Raw genomic sequence first — 11,958 nt, 5'->3', positions numbered from 1 at the left:
GTTTCTTATTTCAAGAATGCCAGAGACTAGAGGCTCGCTATCACAATTTTCAAGTACGATGTGTATCCTTGTAGAAGGAGGCCTCAGGTCGTGAAATTTTTCTCGCGTATTTTCCGTAGACGGTCGAACATGCGCAATCATTTTTCTCCACCATAAAATTTCGAACAATCCATTGAGAGTTGAATCTCCTGTGTTCAGTCTTCTTGCCTGGGACGTTTACACGACGAGCTTTTTAATTAAAAATTTGCATGTGTCTTCCTCGAATGGTACGTAACAAAACCTTTTTCAAGGGATGAGTTTTCATGTTGTTAAATTAAGAGATATAACACGAAGCATATCATCATAATTTTCTAATTTTTGTTACAGAGAGTGCCATAAGTTCCCAATCATGCAATAGTTTTTCAGACCAGAGAAACAGAATAATTTTCTTAGTACCAAATTAACAGATTTGACCCAAGGCTTATTTCTAGTTGGACTTTTTGTAATGCTTCGTCAAGACCGATCTCAAGTATTGAAAAATCGACTTACTTTATTCCTTTACGCTTGACGCTCCTAGAAGTGAAGTAATCAATGCGCAAATGAAAACTTCGGGACGTTTTCCATCTAAAATGCTTCAATTGCGCGAAATAAAACAATCAAGAAAATATTATAAATAATTATTAATGAATACAATATAAATCTAAAACACACGACAATAATAATCCTATTTATCATTTCATATTTTCCTTATTATTCTCACGCCAATTTTGACTTTATTCATTTCTTATTTCACTTTTATGTTCTTCATATCAATTATTCTTAAGAAAAAACTCTAAAAATTAAAATATTTTCACCTTATCATACTTTGTATCTTATATTCTTAAATTTGATCATAATAAGCTTTGTTCAGAGACCAGAAACACCTTGAGACCATCTAATTTGTTAGTTCATTCATTCCCATTCGTCATTCGGTAGTCATACGTGCCACTGGCACGTACGTAGTCTGGTTGGCGTTTTTGTTGTTCCATGACTTTCGCGGCACAGCACATGCTCTCCTCCGTTGCCTTGCGAAGCAAACATTACAGCTTTCTTTAAACATGCACATCATCTATAACTAAAATAGGTTTTAAATTAGGCTCTTTCTAATTAAACGTATTTCTTCTGAACAAAGCATATTACGCAAGATTGATTTACGATAGGCTGTGCGGTACAATTGGTGGAAGAAAGTTATCTTTAAATTTCTTTAAATCAGAATGCACAACTTTTCAAACAGAAGATGTTCCTTAAAATTCATCTAATCAAGATTTGGGCGAATTGCGTATTAACATATTTTCTGTTAAAACTATTTTGAATCCTCGTGAGTTTCCAGAAAGGAAAGTTTTGCTCGCCGAACTGTATCGTGGAGCAGTTCTTGCTTGCGTGATGATTGCACCCACAGCTTTTTACCAAAGTAAGTGAATGTTCAATATACATTTTTGTATTCGTTAATTTCAAGTTGATGGTAATTTACATATTTTCTCGTTTCATTTCATTGCAACATTCCCATTGAAGGTGCGCATTCATTTTTTCTTTTCATACTCTAGATCTAGGCTGCGCCCCTTACATTATTCGAACGTAGCATTGAACATATTTATATTGATATCCTCGAATGAAGGAGCTCCACTCTGATCGAGCATTTGTAACATATCTGAAAGTTCTTGGCCTTGTTGTGGGGGCGCTTGAACATGCGGTTGTCCTTGAACTACTACGGCTGGATGGCCACCCCCCGAACTACCAGAACCAGGACCGGGGTCCGCTGTTTGTGTAGCATTTTGCCAACCCCAAATAGCTAGAATAAGATTAAAAAAACGGAAAAACATGAAGTACGAATAGCATTGAATTTGAACTCTTTTAAATACCTGGATTCGGCTGGGCGGGAGTTCCAGTGTGGTAGCCCGTCGATTGACGAGATGCGCTTAGTTGGGTATAGGTTGGTCCACTTGGTGATCGTGACGGACTCAATTGGTTATATTGATAGCCTTCGGTGACGGGCTGCTGTTGTCGAAGAGACCAGGCCGCTGCCGCCGGAGTTGGTGAAGTGTTTGCTTTTGGTATCCTGTGATGGGCAGAGCCTGCTGGAGGCGGAGCACCGGGTGAACCATATCTGTAAAAACATTCAATTATGAATATCCGCTTTATATATTTATGTAAATATGGAAAACTATTTGGCAAATATTAGTTGTAATGAATGAAATCAGCTGACATCTGCGAACGTCGGAGAAAAATGTAAGAAATGGTATAAACAACTGAACCAGGGCCATAGAAAGAAAAGACCGGGTCTGGGGCGCAAATCATGTAGGATCCCCCTTAAATTGCATAATTTATTCAGTTTTGTTAAAACTTTTTATTTCAGGTCTCTGAGATAACTCCGGTTCCGGCAGAAATCTCTCATTTCCCCTGGTTGCATTCCGCACCTGAATAGACAAAAATCGGAAGGTTTACTTTTCGGTCACTAGGGATGACTGTGGATTCTTTAAAAAATTGTAGACGAAAAACGAAATACTATCAAGTGCAGTATGTAATGAACTTACCGGAATAGGAGGATCAAATGATCATCCTAGTTGACCGAGAACGACCTAGAGCGAAGAGCTATCCCAGAAACAATTGAGGGGCCGCTCGCAAAGACTAAAGCGCCATCAAAGTGCTCGATCGACACGTTCTTGCACGTTTCCGTGCCAGCCAGGCTCGGGAATGTGGGAGCTCCTTTGAGCACTTTGATCCCTCACATGTCATTAATACAAAATCAATGTGTCTATACCGATGTGTGGGTCCGCAACGGATTTCAAAATAGACAACAACGAAGGAATTCGCGACGGCCTAACGAAAAAAAAAAAACCAGAACGCGAGCTAAAATTGAAAAATAAAAAAAAAAACGACTCGAACGCGCGCGGGGAGCCGTAAGTCTCCGGACCCGAGTGCCGCGATCGAGAGGCAATATCCACCACGAATCGCAATCCCGATCATGGTTTTTTCTGCCTCAGATCGTGATTGAGGTGCGGCCCCTGAGGTTCCCTCCCTTCCTTGACATCCTCAGGCCAGTATTTCAGATGATATCCCTAGTATCGAACAATGACAAACTTGCTCTTCCGGATGTTCAACGTCAAGCCAGCGCGTCTCATACAGAGAGCCACTTCGCTTAAGAGCAGCAGGTGCTGGTCGAAGGTCTCTGTGATGGGCAACAAGTCATCTAGATACACAAAGACTTGATGACGTAATTGGACAGGGATGACCTTGTCCATTAGTCCTTGCGTGGTTTGAGGTGCGTTGTAGAGCCCAAACAGCATGGACACGAACTGATAGAGCGGCCGCCCTGGGACGGTGAAGGCAGTCTTATTCTTGGACGCCTCATCCAGAGGAATTTGCCAGAACGCATCCTTCAGATCGAGACTCGTAATGAATCTAGCCTTCGGGAGATGACTGAAAATCCCCTCGATGAGAGGTAAAGGATAAGCGTCCTTCATGGTTACACTGTTCACCTTACGTGCATCAAGGGAAAGTCGCACTTTTCCAAGTTTCACCACAAAGGTGACTGGCGAAGACCGCTTTGCGATTCTTCGATGACTCCCAAATCCAGCATCTGATCAATCTCTTCGTAGAGGAGCTTTTCGATGGTGGGAGAGACTGAGAAGTGTCTCTGTTTATTCGGTTTATCATTCCGGTCATCGATGTCGTGTGTCGTTAGACTTGTATTTCCTAAGCCCTTCCGACTCGAAAGACGGAAAACTGCCAATAACAGCCTCGAGCTTGCTCGCTGGTGTGTATTCAACTGATGTTGATTGACGTTCTCGACATTTTCGATGGAACATATGGAAGGTGCAAAGAGGTGCTGTGTGAGTGCGAGCTTGCGCACAAAATCAGCTCCAAGATAAAGACTTTGAATTAACAACGGGATAAGGAGGAACGACATCGTTTCCGTCCGATCAAAAAACGTAATGTCGGCCGACACTCTGCCTACTGTTGAGTGGCTAGTCCCGTCGGCTGTCCTGAGATCGATGCATAATCTCTCCCACTTGTATAGTTAATAATTTTCCGGGCGAAATCCGAAGCCAAGCAACTTACGGTGGCTTCGGTATCAATCAGTTCTGAAACACGTTCACCCAAGACTTTGACATCGGCATCCGGCGGATATCATTGCTGAGCCGACTTGTGAGAACGGCAGAATAGTGGAAACGTCCGTTGCCCATTATTCGCCGCCAATATTGATGCAGGTGAAGAGTTGAGCGCTTAGGTTTTTTCGTCGCCATCTCTGCTACTCCGAAGATCCGTTCTCTGGCCGCTTGGTATTGTTGCAGTCTTACGTCCTTAACGGCCACAGAACCGAAAGCGTCGGTTTTCTAGAAATAATAGGTGGTGGGGACAAAACCGAATAAGTCATAGCTAAGTTGTCTGACCGCTTCAACACGGTAACTTTCGGACTTACTGTGGAAGATGTTGTTGCAACGCCTGCGCAGTCACGTGCGTCCGATGCAGGAATGCCCTGATGACTGGGGCTGGGCTCTGGAACTCGACGTTTTGGGCACACGGACTTACGAGAATTCGGGTGCCCGCAACCGAAACCAAAGACTTTCGGATCCTCCAAACAGTCTTCAAACAAATATTATATTAGGTTGTTGCAAATGAAATGTCAGATATTTGAGTAAAATTTCAAAAAACTATAACTTTTATGAAAATTAATTTTATTAGTCAAAATAAGAACCAGCAGCTTCAATGCACTTCTCCCAACGAGATACAAGGGCATTTATTCCAGTCTCGTAAAAGTCTGGGTTTCTAGAGCTAAGAAATTCTTCAAAGGCACTTTTGACAGCTACTTCATTGCTGAATTGTTTCCCCGCCAAAAAGTGATCCAAATGCTTAAAAAAGTGGTAGTCGGTTGGCGAGAGGTCGGGTGAATATGGTGGATGAGGAAGAGTCTCATATCGTAATTCATTTAATGTTTGGACCGTCATTCTGGAAACATGAGGTCGGGCGTTATCATGGAGCAGTATCACTCCATCTCTGTTGACCAATCTAGGCCGCTGAACACGTAATTTCTCGTGCATTTCATCAAGTTGGGCACAATATTTCTCTGCATTAATTGTTTCACCACGCTCCAAAAACGAATAATGAATAATTCCAGATGCAGACCACCAAACAGTTACCATTACCTTCTTCGGGTGAAGGTTCGGTTTTGGCATGTGTTGTGGAGGCTGATCGGCATCTAGCCATTGCGCTGATCTGCGACGGTTGTCGTACAATATCCACTTTTCATCCCATGTCACTATTCTGCGCAAAAAGGGGTTGTTCCTGTTGCGGTTGAGTAGAGAACTGGATATTTCCATTCGCAGCGCCATGTTTTGCTCGTTGAGTTCATGCGGAACCCACTTATCAAGCTTCTTCACCTTTCCAAGCTGTTGTAAGTGCCGAGATACTGTCGAATAGTGTACGCCTATTTTCTCTGCAATGTCACGAATCGATGATCGGGGATCAGATTCCACTATCAAATGCAACTCGTCGTTGTCGATCGATGGTCCTGGGTGTCCACGAGGTTCATTTTGGAGGGTCATGTCGCCTGATCGGAATTTTTCGAACCACCGCTGTGTCGTTCGTTCGTTTGCTGCGTCAGTTCCAAATGCTCTGCAAATGTTTCTGGTTCCCTCCGCTGCGTTGTGACCAAGTTTAAATTCATATAGAAAAAGTAGACGTTTTTGACTCCCTTCCATGCTTTTTTCTTTGAGTTTTACTTGGAACTTCAATGACGATTGAAACTGAAATGACTCCTTGATCGAACGAACGACTATTTATACTCAATTATCCCATACCACCAGAGTCACCTTGCGGCAGTTTTAAACATAAAAATCATAACTAACTTCACTTGATTGAAAAATCCGACATTTCATTTGCAACAACCTAATATTTGCCGACAATTCCAGCAGACCAAGTCTAAATCATTATTTTGAATATCCGACTGAGGATTTCCTGAGATCTTCTTGATGTCAACTCCCTCTGTAGATTCAGCAGAATAACTGCACAATTGGTTAGAGAGCCTGATTGAGAGACGCTCCTCTAAAATTTCGTGCTGCTGCACTAATTTACACAGCTCGCGCACCGTACTAGCCGGGAAATAGAGAAGTTGCCTCTGTACGTCTGGTCTCAATCCACGACGTAGCAACTCCATCAATTTGCCTTCCGTTAAGGAATTGTCTAGCAAACGCAGCTTTATAGTAGTTGTTGAAATCTTCCGATGGACCTTGCATGTGGTCTCTTGCATCAGTTCAAGGATATTCCAGTCATCTAGAGAATTCTTTAACTGCTGGCGAAGAGCTTCACGGAAAGATGTCCACTCGATTTGTCCGACAGATTGGTGGTAGTCCCAGTACCAATCTGCTGCTCTATCTCTGAAAAGGGTGTGTACATAAGTACATTTTACTATTTTTTTGACATAAAATATGCTTGCAGATCGATTGTCTATGCACACCCAGAAATTGCATTCTACCCCGGGATGAGGGTTTATGTGGTCTGTCGGCAACTATGAATGGGTGGAATTTACTCATAATACTTAACAACTTGTCGGCTATTATTAGAACATTGAAAGCAAGCTCAGTAAGATTCTGTTCTCAGTAAGATTCTGTTCAAAGAACATAGGAGCCCATCCTATCCTCCAAAAGTCAGAAGGCACTTGGACGGAATCTTCTGGTGAAACCCTGCAGCTGCTGGTTCAGACGCACTTCCTCGTCAGTAAGCAGGACTGTGAGTTAGAGCCTTGCTTGGCACGTATGTAGCAACTCCAGCCGTGGGAAACCAAGGATAGAATCGACTTTGCTATAAACAGCTTCTCCGAACATAAATCTGCGAGCCCAGATGACATAATGGCAGCCATTTGGAGATGCAAAAGAGTGGTTTTCATACCGAAAGTGGACAGACGCGGCCATGCGTCCGCGAAGAACTTTCGACCTATCAACCTCACCTATTTCATGTTGAAAAACCTCCCTCCATTATGAATGACAGAATGGTTATGTTATGCTTGGGATCATGTTGCAGCTATAGACAGACTTGTAGTATCGTCAATACTTCCGCTTGGAATACACTGGCGAAATCTGGGAGACCGTACTACTCGGATATCCTGTGTGTACCCTAGAAAACTCCCGCACTAACTCCACAGACCATCTTTGATCCGTCAGTGAAGAAAAGTGTATCATCACCAACACGCCGCCGGTCTCCCACTCTGCCCTAATTGGAGAGTCCACAGCAAAATTTCTCAAGAGGTTCGGCTTGCATGTGACGTAGTCCGACGAGAATGCCCACAGTTCTTCTTCGTCTAGGAAGTTACTGGGCCGTAGAGCTTTGCTGTCCAGCATCCGGACTCACGTAATCTGACAGTACTGCACACTACAGCGTATTTAATGTGGAGGTCTAGGGGGTGGAGGAACAGGAGTACATTGAGGACATCTGGCGGGATAGAACTGCGGAGCCCCGGTAGTACCTGCACACGCGGCTCTTTGAATCCTACTAAGCTTCGTTCTATTGTAATTCTTGCTCAGAGTCTGCCACCATACAATAGAGCCGTACGTTAGGATAGGATCTTCTACAGCTATGATCTTCTGCAGCTATGGATTCTCGGTCATAGGAACGTAGAAGGTAATCAGCGGGCTCACAAACTTGCCAGATGCAGCTTTGCTCCTGGCAGTCCTTCGGTGGGTACAGTCAAGGGTGGAATCTATTTGCGGAACTCAGATGGCTAAGGCTTGTGCTAGACGTACGTAAATCCATATAAGATTATGGCGGTTTGTACGGGGCACCGATCTATAGGGGATGACGACGCCAAGCTCGGTGTATCCTACAATTCGTATTGCCGAAGCTGCGGAGAAGAGGGAGAATCCCCAGGCATTTCCTTCGCGATTGCCTAGTTTTAACTAGAGCCAGGCAATGTACACTAGGTAAACCATTCTTTGAGAACCTCAGACAGACCTCTAACTGCAGGATGAGAGCTGTTTTCCTTCGTGAATGCTACGAGCATTTTGGACACCATCTTCTTTGCCTTTAATCAAAGCCAGGGAAGCCACTCGAAAATGATGGTGGAACATTTTTATTCCATGGGAAAGGTTCAGAAACGCTAAGGCGCCATGCGTGAGGAAAAACCAGGAAAACCACAAAAACCAACGATGCACCATTGCGGCAAGTTTGCTTGTTTATCATCGTTTAACTCATGGACACAAGGCAACGTCATTTTTTCTCACTTTTTTATCCTTTTCTGCAAAGACTTCTTTATTGCGTCGTCACTGGTGATGGGAAATAGTACAATAGTGCAAACAGTAGGCCAAAAAGTGGTTAGCCCCGAAGACACAAGTGCCAACGCAAGACGTTCATCCAGCACAGAACAAAGAAAAAGAACGTGCTGACGAAATGTGCGTGTACTACGACAATTCAAAGCGCAAGAAATCGTAGCCCTGCCTAGCCAACGACTTCAATCCCAAAGCCCAATGTCCACTGAAAGAAGGTCTTACTCCATATGGTAGAACTAGCGCAGCATACTGTACTTAGGCTTCTTCAACTCGACAATCCAACAAATACGCCCAACTGCTACCAATAGCAACTATTGCAGTTGGGGAATCAACTCTTCGTAAACAGACCAAATGAGAGACAAATTAATTCTTCTCCATGACAATGCAAGTCCGCACATCACCAAACCCGTCAAACATACGCTAGAAAATTTCAAATTCCGCTCTATTTTCCAGACATGGCTCTGTCAGATTATCTCCTCTTCCGGTCAATAGTCTACGGTCTGGCGGAACGGCGCTTCTAAAATTTCCAAGCCGTCGAAAAATCACTCAATGAATGGATCGCTTCCAAACCAGGAATTTTTTTTTACGATGGAGTCCATAAGTTGCCTAGCCTCTTGAAAAGCGTCATTATTAACGATGGGAATCGTTTTTAGTGAAAGTATTTTTAAAATGGACCAAGTTTCACATAGCTAAAAAAGCATAAAACCTCAACAAGTGGATTGATGATTTCATAGTCTTCGTAGTCACTTATCCGTATGAGTGAGAGTAATGCAGCCCAAGTCTATCAAACGCAATATCCATGGAAGAAAAAGAAGACGTGGCAGATCCTGCCTCAGATCGAGCGATGGCTGTCAGGACGCAAGACTGCTTTTAGGGATATTGAAATGAATTCCTTATTAAGGCAGGCCTAGCCTGGATACCGGTCGTTGCGCCGTTGATAACAACGAAAGAATACACATACCGTACACTAAAGCCAATGTTTTTACCAATTCAAAGTAGGAAAAATACAAAAAACTTACCCAATTGGCGAAGGTGTTGGTTCATAACTATAGGCCACTGTATTTTGTGCCATTCCATGCGTATTATACACCCCACCGGGGGCTGTACTATTTGGTGCGGCTGTTGGTGTAGAATAGACATGTTCTGAATGGGGTTCAGGAGCAGGCGTCTCATGTGTAGTATGCATTGTTCTGAAAATTCAAGAAAAAAACATTTATATTAACCGAAAATCCCCTATAAACCTTGGCACTACTCACTTTGCAGAACTATTTGTACAGACTATATACTCCACATCATCGGTATATGGATTCAAAAATGCATAAGCTTGCGTCCGCAGCCATACATATTCTCGATTTTTCGCTCGAAATCTATACATCAGTGAAAACATTTGCCCCTTCTGTTTTAACACCTGCTCAAAACTCTCTTTCATATGACTATGATCCTCAACATGGAAGAAATCATAACAGCTTTTCCCTAATAATTCTGTAGGAGCATAGCCGAGGATATTCATCACACGTTGATCTACAAATGTAAATTTTCCATCCATGGCGTGGCGTGATATAAATTCCGATTGATTATTTGAACCGCTCAAATCTGATGAGTTCGCGGAAGATGTAACTTGAAGTCGACCGATAGCGACCAGGCAACAATGTGAATGCATATCTTCTTCACTTTGCCGATCCATTTGAACGCCTGGAAACATTTCGGTTGGTGGCCAATTTTTAATGTAGCCCGTACAATGGACAACGGCATAGTTTTGTCCATCGCGTGAAGGTCCTAGTGAGTTACGTTGCTTTAAACGATTCAAATGGCCGGTTACCATATTTTCGGGATTCACGTTGCCAACTTTCATTCGGCAGATGAAGCCACGCCTCGCTCCCATACAGAGTCTCATGGATGCTGTGAACAGAAAGAAGAAAATATTAGCAAATTTGATATATAAACCAATTAAAACTAAAAATTGATCCTTACATTGATGTCCCTCCTTTTTCACGGTTCCCGTTTTCAAATCTAATATTCGACCAGTGTTTTGGGGCTCCTGTGTTGAAAGTTGTTCACGTACTTTTTCCCGGTCGTCCGGGTGAATGTTGTCGTACATACTTGTCCCGTACCAGTCGTTTTGTGTATGATTTAGAACGGGCATCACTGAATCTGAGACGTAAATGACACGCCCTGAATCACATGAGACAACAAAGAGGAAACCATCGGCAGCTTCCAATATGAGATGCTTCAGTTCTTGATCTGTTAGGAATGATGGCTTGTAGGTGCCATCGCTACTTGTATTTCCAGTGCCTGAAATTAGAATAAAGAATTTGTTCTGTTAGCGGTTGTTGTTTTATGAAGGAACCAGAAAAGGTTCACATTAAGTTATATCCAAATCATTTAGATAGAAAATCCACTTGAAACAATCTTAATGATTGTTGGAGTAAAGCAGTGGACTGCTGGATAGACTGATGCGGAATATAGTTCACTGGGGGCCAACCTATTTCTCTCTGTGTCTGATATGTGATTCTCCAGGAACCAAGCCTTTCATCTACCAAGGCCGTTAGTGGGTTGTAACAGTCACACCCTGTACGACCCTACTATTAACAAAACGCTACGAATTTAGACTCAGGAGTCGAAAAACACGTCCCCCAATATAAGATTTTATGCGAGCCGTGCCCATTGGATAGATTGCAATCGGGGTTAACTGACTATATACGAACGGAGTCACCGATACTTGGTCGCCTCAGTGAATAAACTTGACTCTACCGTGTTACGGGAGGCTATGAAATGGTGGACCTCCTCCTCGAATGAGTACATAGGTTAGGAGAAATATATAAAAAAGACAAAAAGTAAGCGAGATCCCGTAGACATCTTCACAATACTCGGAACCAGATCACTACACCTAAGAAGGGAGAAGGGAGAAACGGAGAGTAGCGGAGATTAGAGAGGGAAATGCTCCCAAGAGAGCCAAATCCAAAACCAAGAGGGAGACAATACCTGGTCGGTCAGGGATGAAGGTGGGGGCCAATATCCCCGTTGTTAGCTACACTAATGCGTTGAAGGGCATTCGACTGGTTATACTGTCGAACCCGTGAGGAGCACAGCAAATCGTCGAAGACTTCATCGGTATAGAGATGCGCAAGGGATGGAATAAGGAGTTCGCGTTCACAGCATTCGCTTTCGATTTGTTCCTATATTGATAGCCGGCGCGACGGAGGACACGACGGATTGGCTAAGGATTGCAGTCCCCAAATTACCAAGCTGGAAGCAAACAGGACTGTCGACATTTGCTGGGGATGATATACCAGGGGTACACACGGTGACAATCTACCTTCTTAAAGCCAAATACACAAATATAGATCTCCACAGGCGATTATGGATAGTTTTTAGAAGAAGTAAGGAGGAGGGCAAAGGCAAACTCCCCATAATCGGGGTAGATGACCGATCCCTGAAGGAAAATAAACGTCTTAACTGCCTCATTAATTACACATTTGGCAGCATAGCTATGAAATGTACACAGGGGGAAACCAAAGAGAGATTCTGCGGAGAACGCATCGAGTGGGAAGTCAACCGAGATCCCCGGAGGAATTGCGGAGGCCATAGAGGATGAAAGGGCCGAACCGAGCAAGGAAGTGAACCTGCTGCCCACAAAGGAGAAGCTGGACGATTTAGACCTTCTAGAGCTCAAGATTGACAG

At 43.4% G+C, this 11,958-nt stretch overlaps 1 protein-coding gene across 6 annotated transcripts in view; it reads right to left on the bottom strand.

The window, feature by feature from the left end:
* Positions 1 to 640: 640 nt before the first annotated feature.
* The window catches only part of LOC119651183 (aryl hydrocarbon receptor nuclear translocator homolog), a 209,787-nt gene continuing 198,469 nt past the window's right edge, over positions 641 to 11,958 (bottom strand). For all 6 annotated transcript variants that reach the window (XM_038054617.1, XM_038054620.1, XM_038054616.1 and 3 more), the window contains 5 exons: positions 10,248 to 10,568; positions 9,533 to 10,175; positions 9,296 to 9,466; positions 1,878 to 2,122; positions 641 to 1,807 (listed from right to left, as the gene is read on the bottom strand). In XM_038054617.1, coding sequence (XP_037910545.1) covers positions 1,584 to 1,807; positions 1,878 to 2,122; positions 9,296 to 9,466; positions 9,533 to 10,175; positions 10,248 to 10,568 — 1,604 coding nt within the window. In that variant the 3' untranslated portion in view covers positions 641 to 1,583. The remainder of the gene's footprint in view (positions 1,808 to 1,877; positions 2,123 to 9,295; positions 9,467 to 9,532; positions 10,176 to 10,247; positions 10,569 to 11,958) is intronic.

Source organism: Hermetia illucens, chromosome 3 (genome assembly GCF_905115235.1).
Source record: "Hermetia illucens chromosome 3, iHerIll2.2.curated.20191125, whole genome shotgun sequence".
NCBI lineage: Eukaryota > Metazoa > Arthropoda > Insecta > Diptera > Stratiomyidae > Hermetia > Hermetia illucens.
The sequence above is the reverse complement of the archived record's forward strand: the minus strand, read 5'-3'. Positions and strand labels throughout refer to the sequence as shown.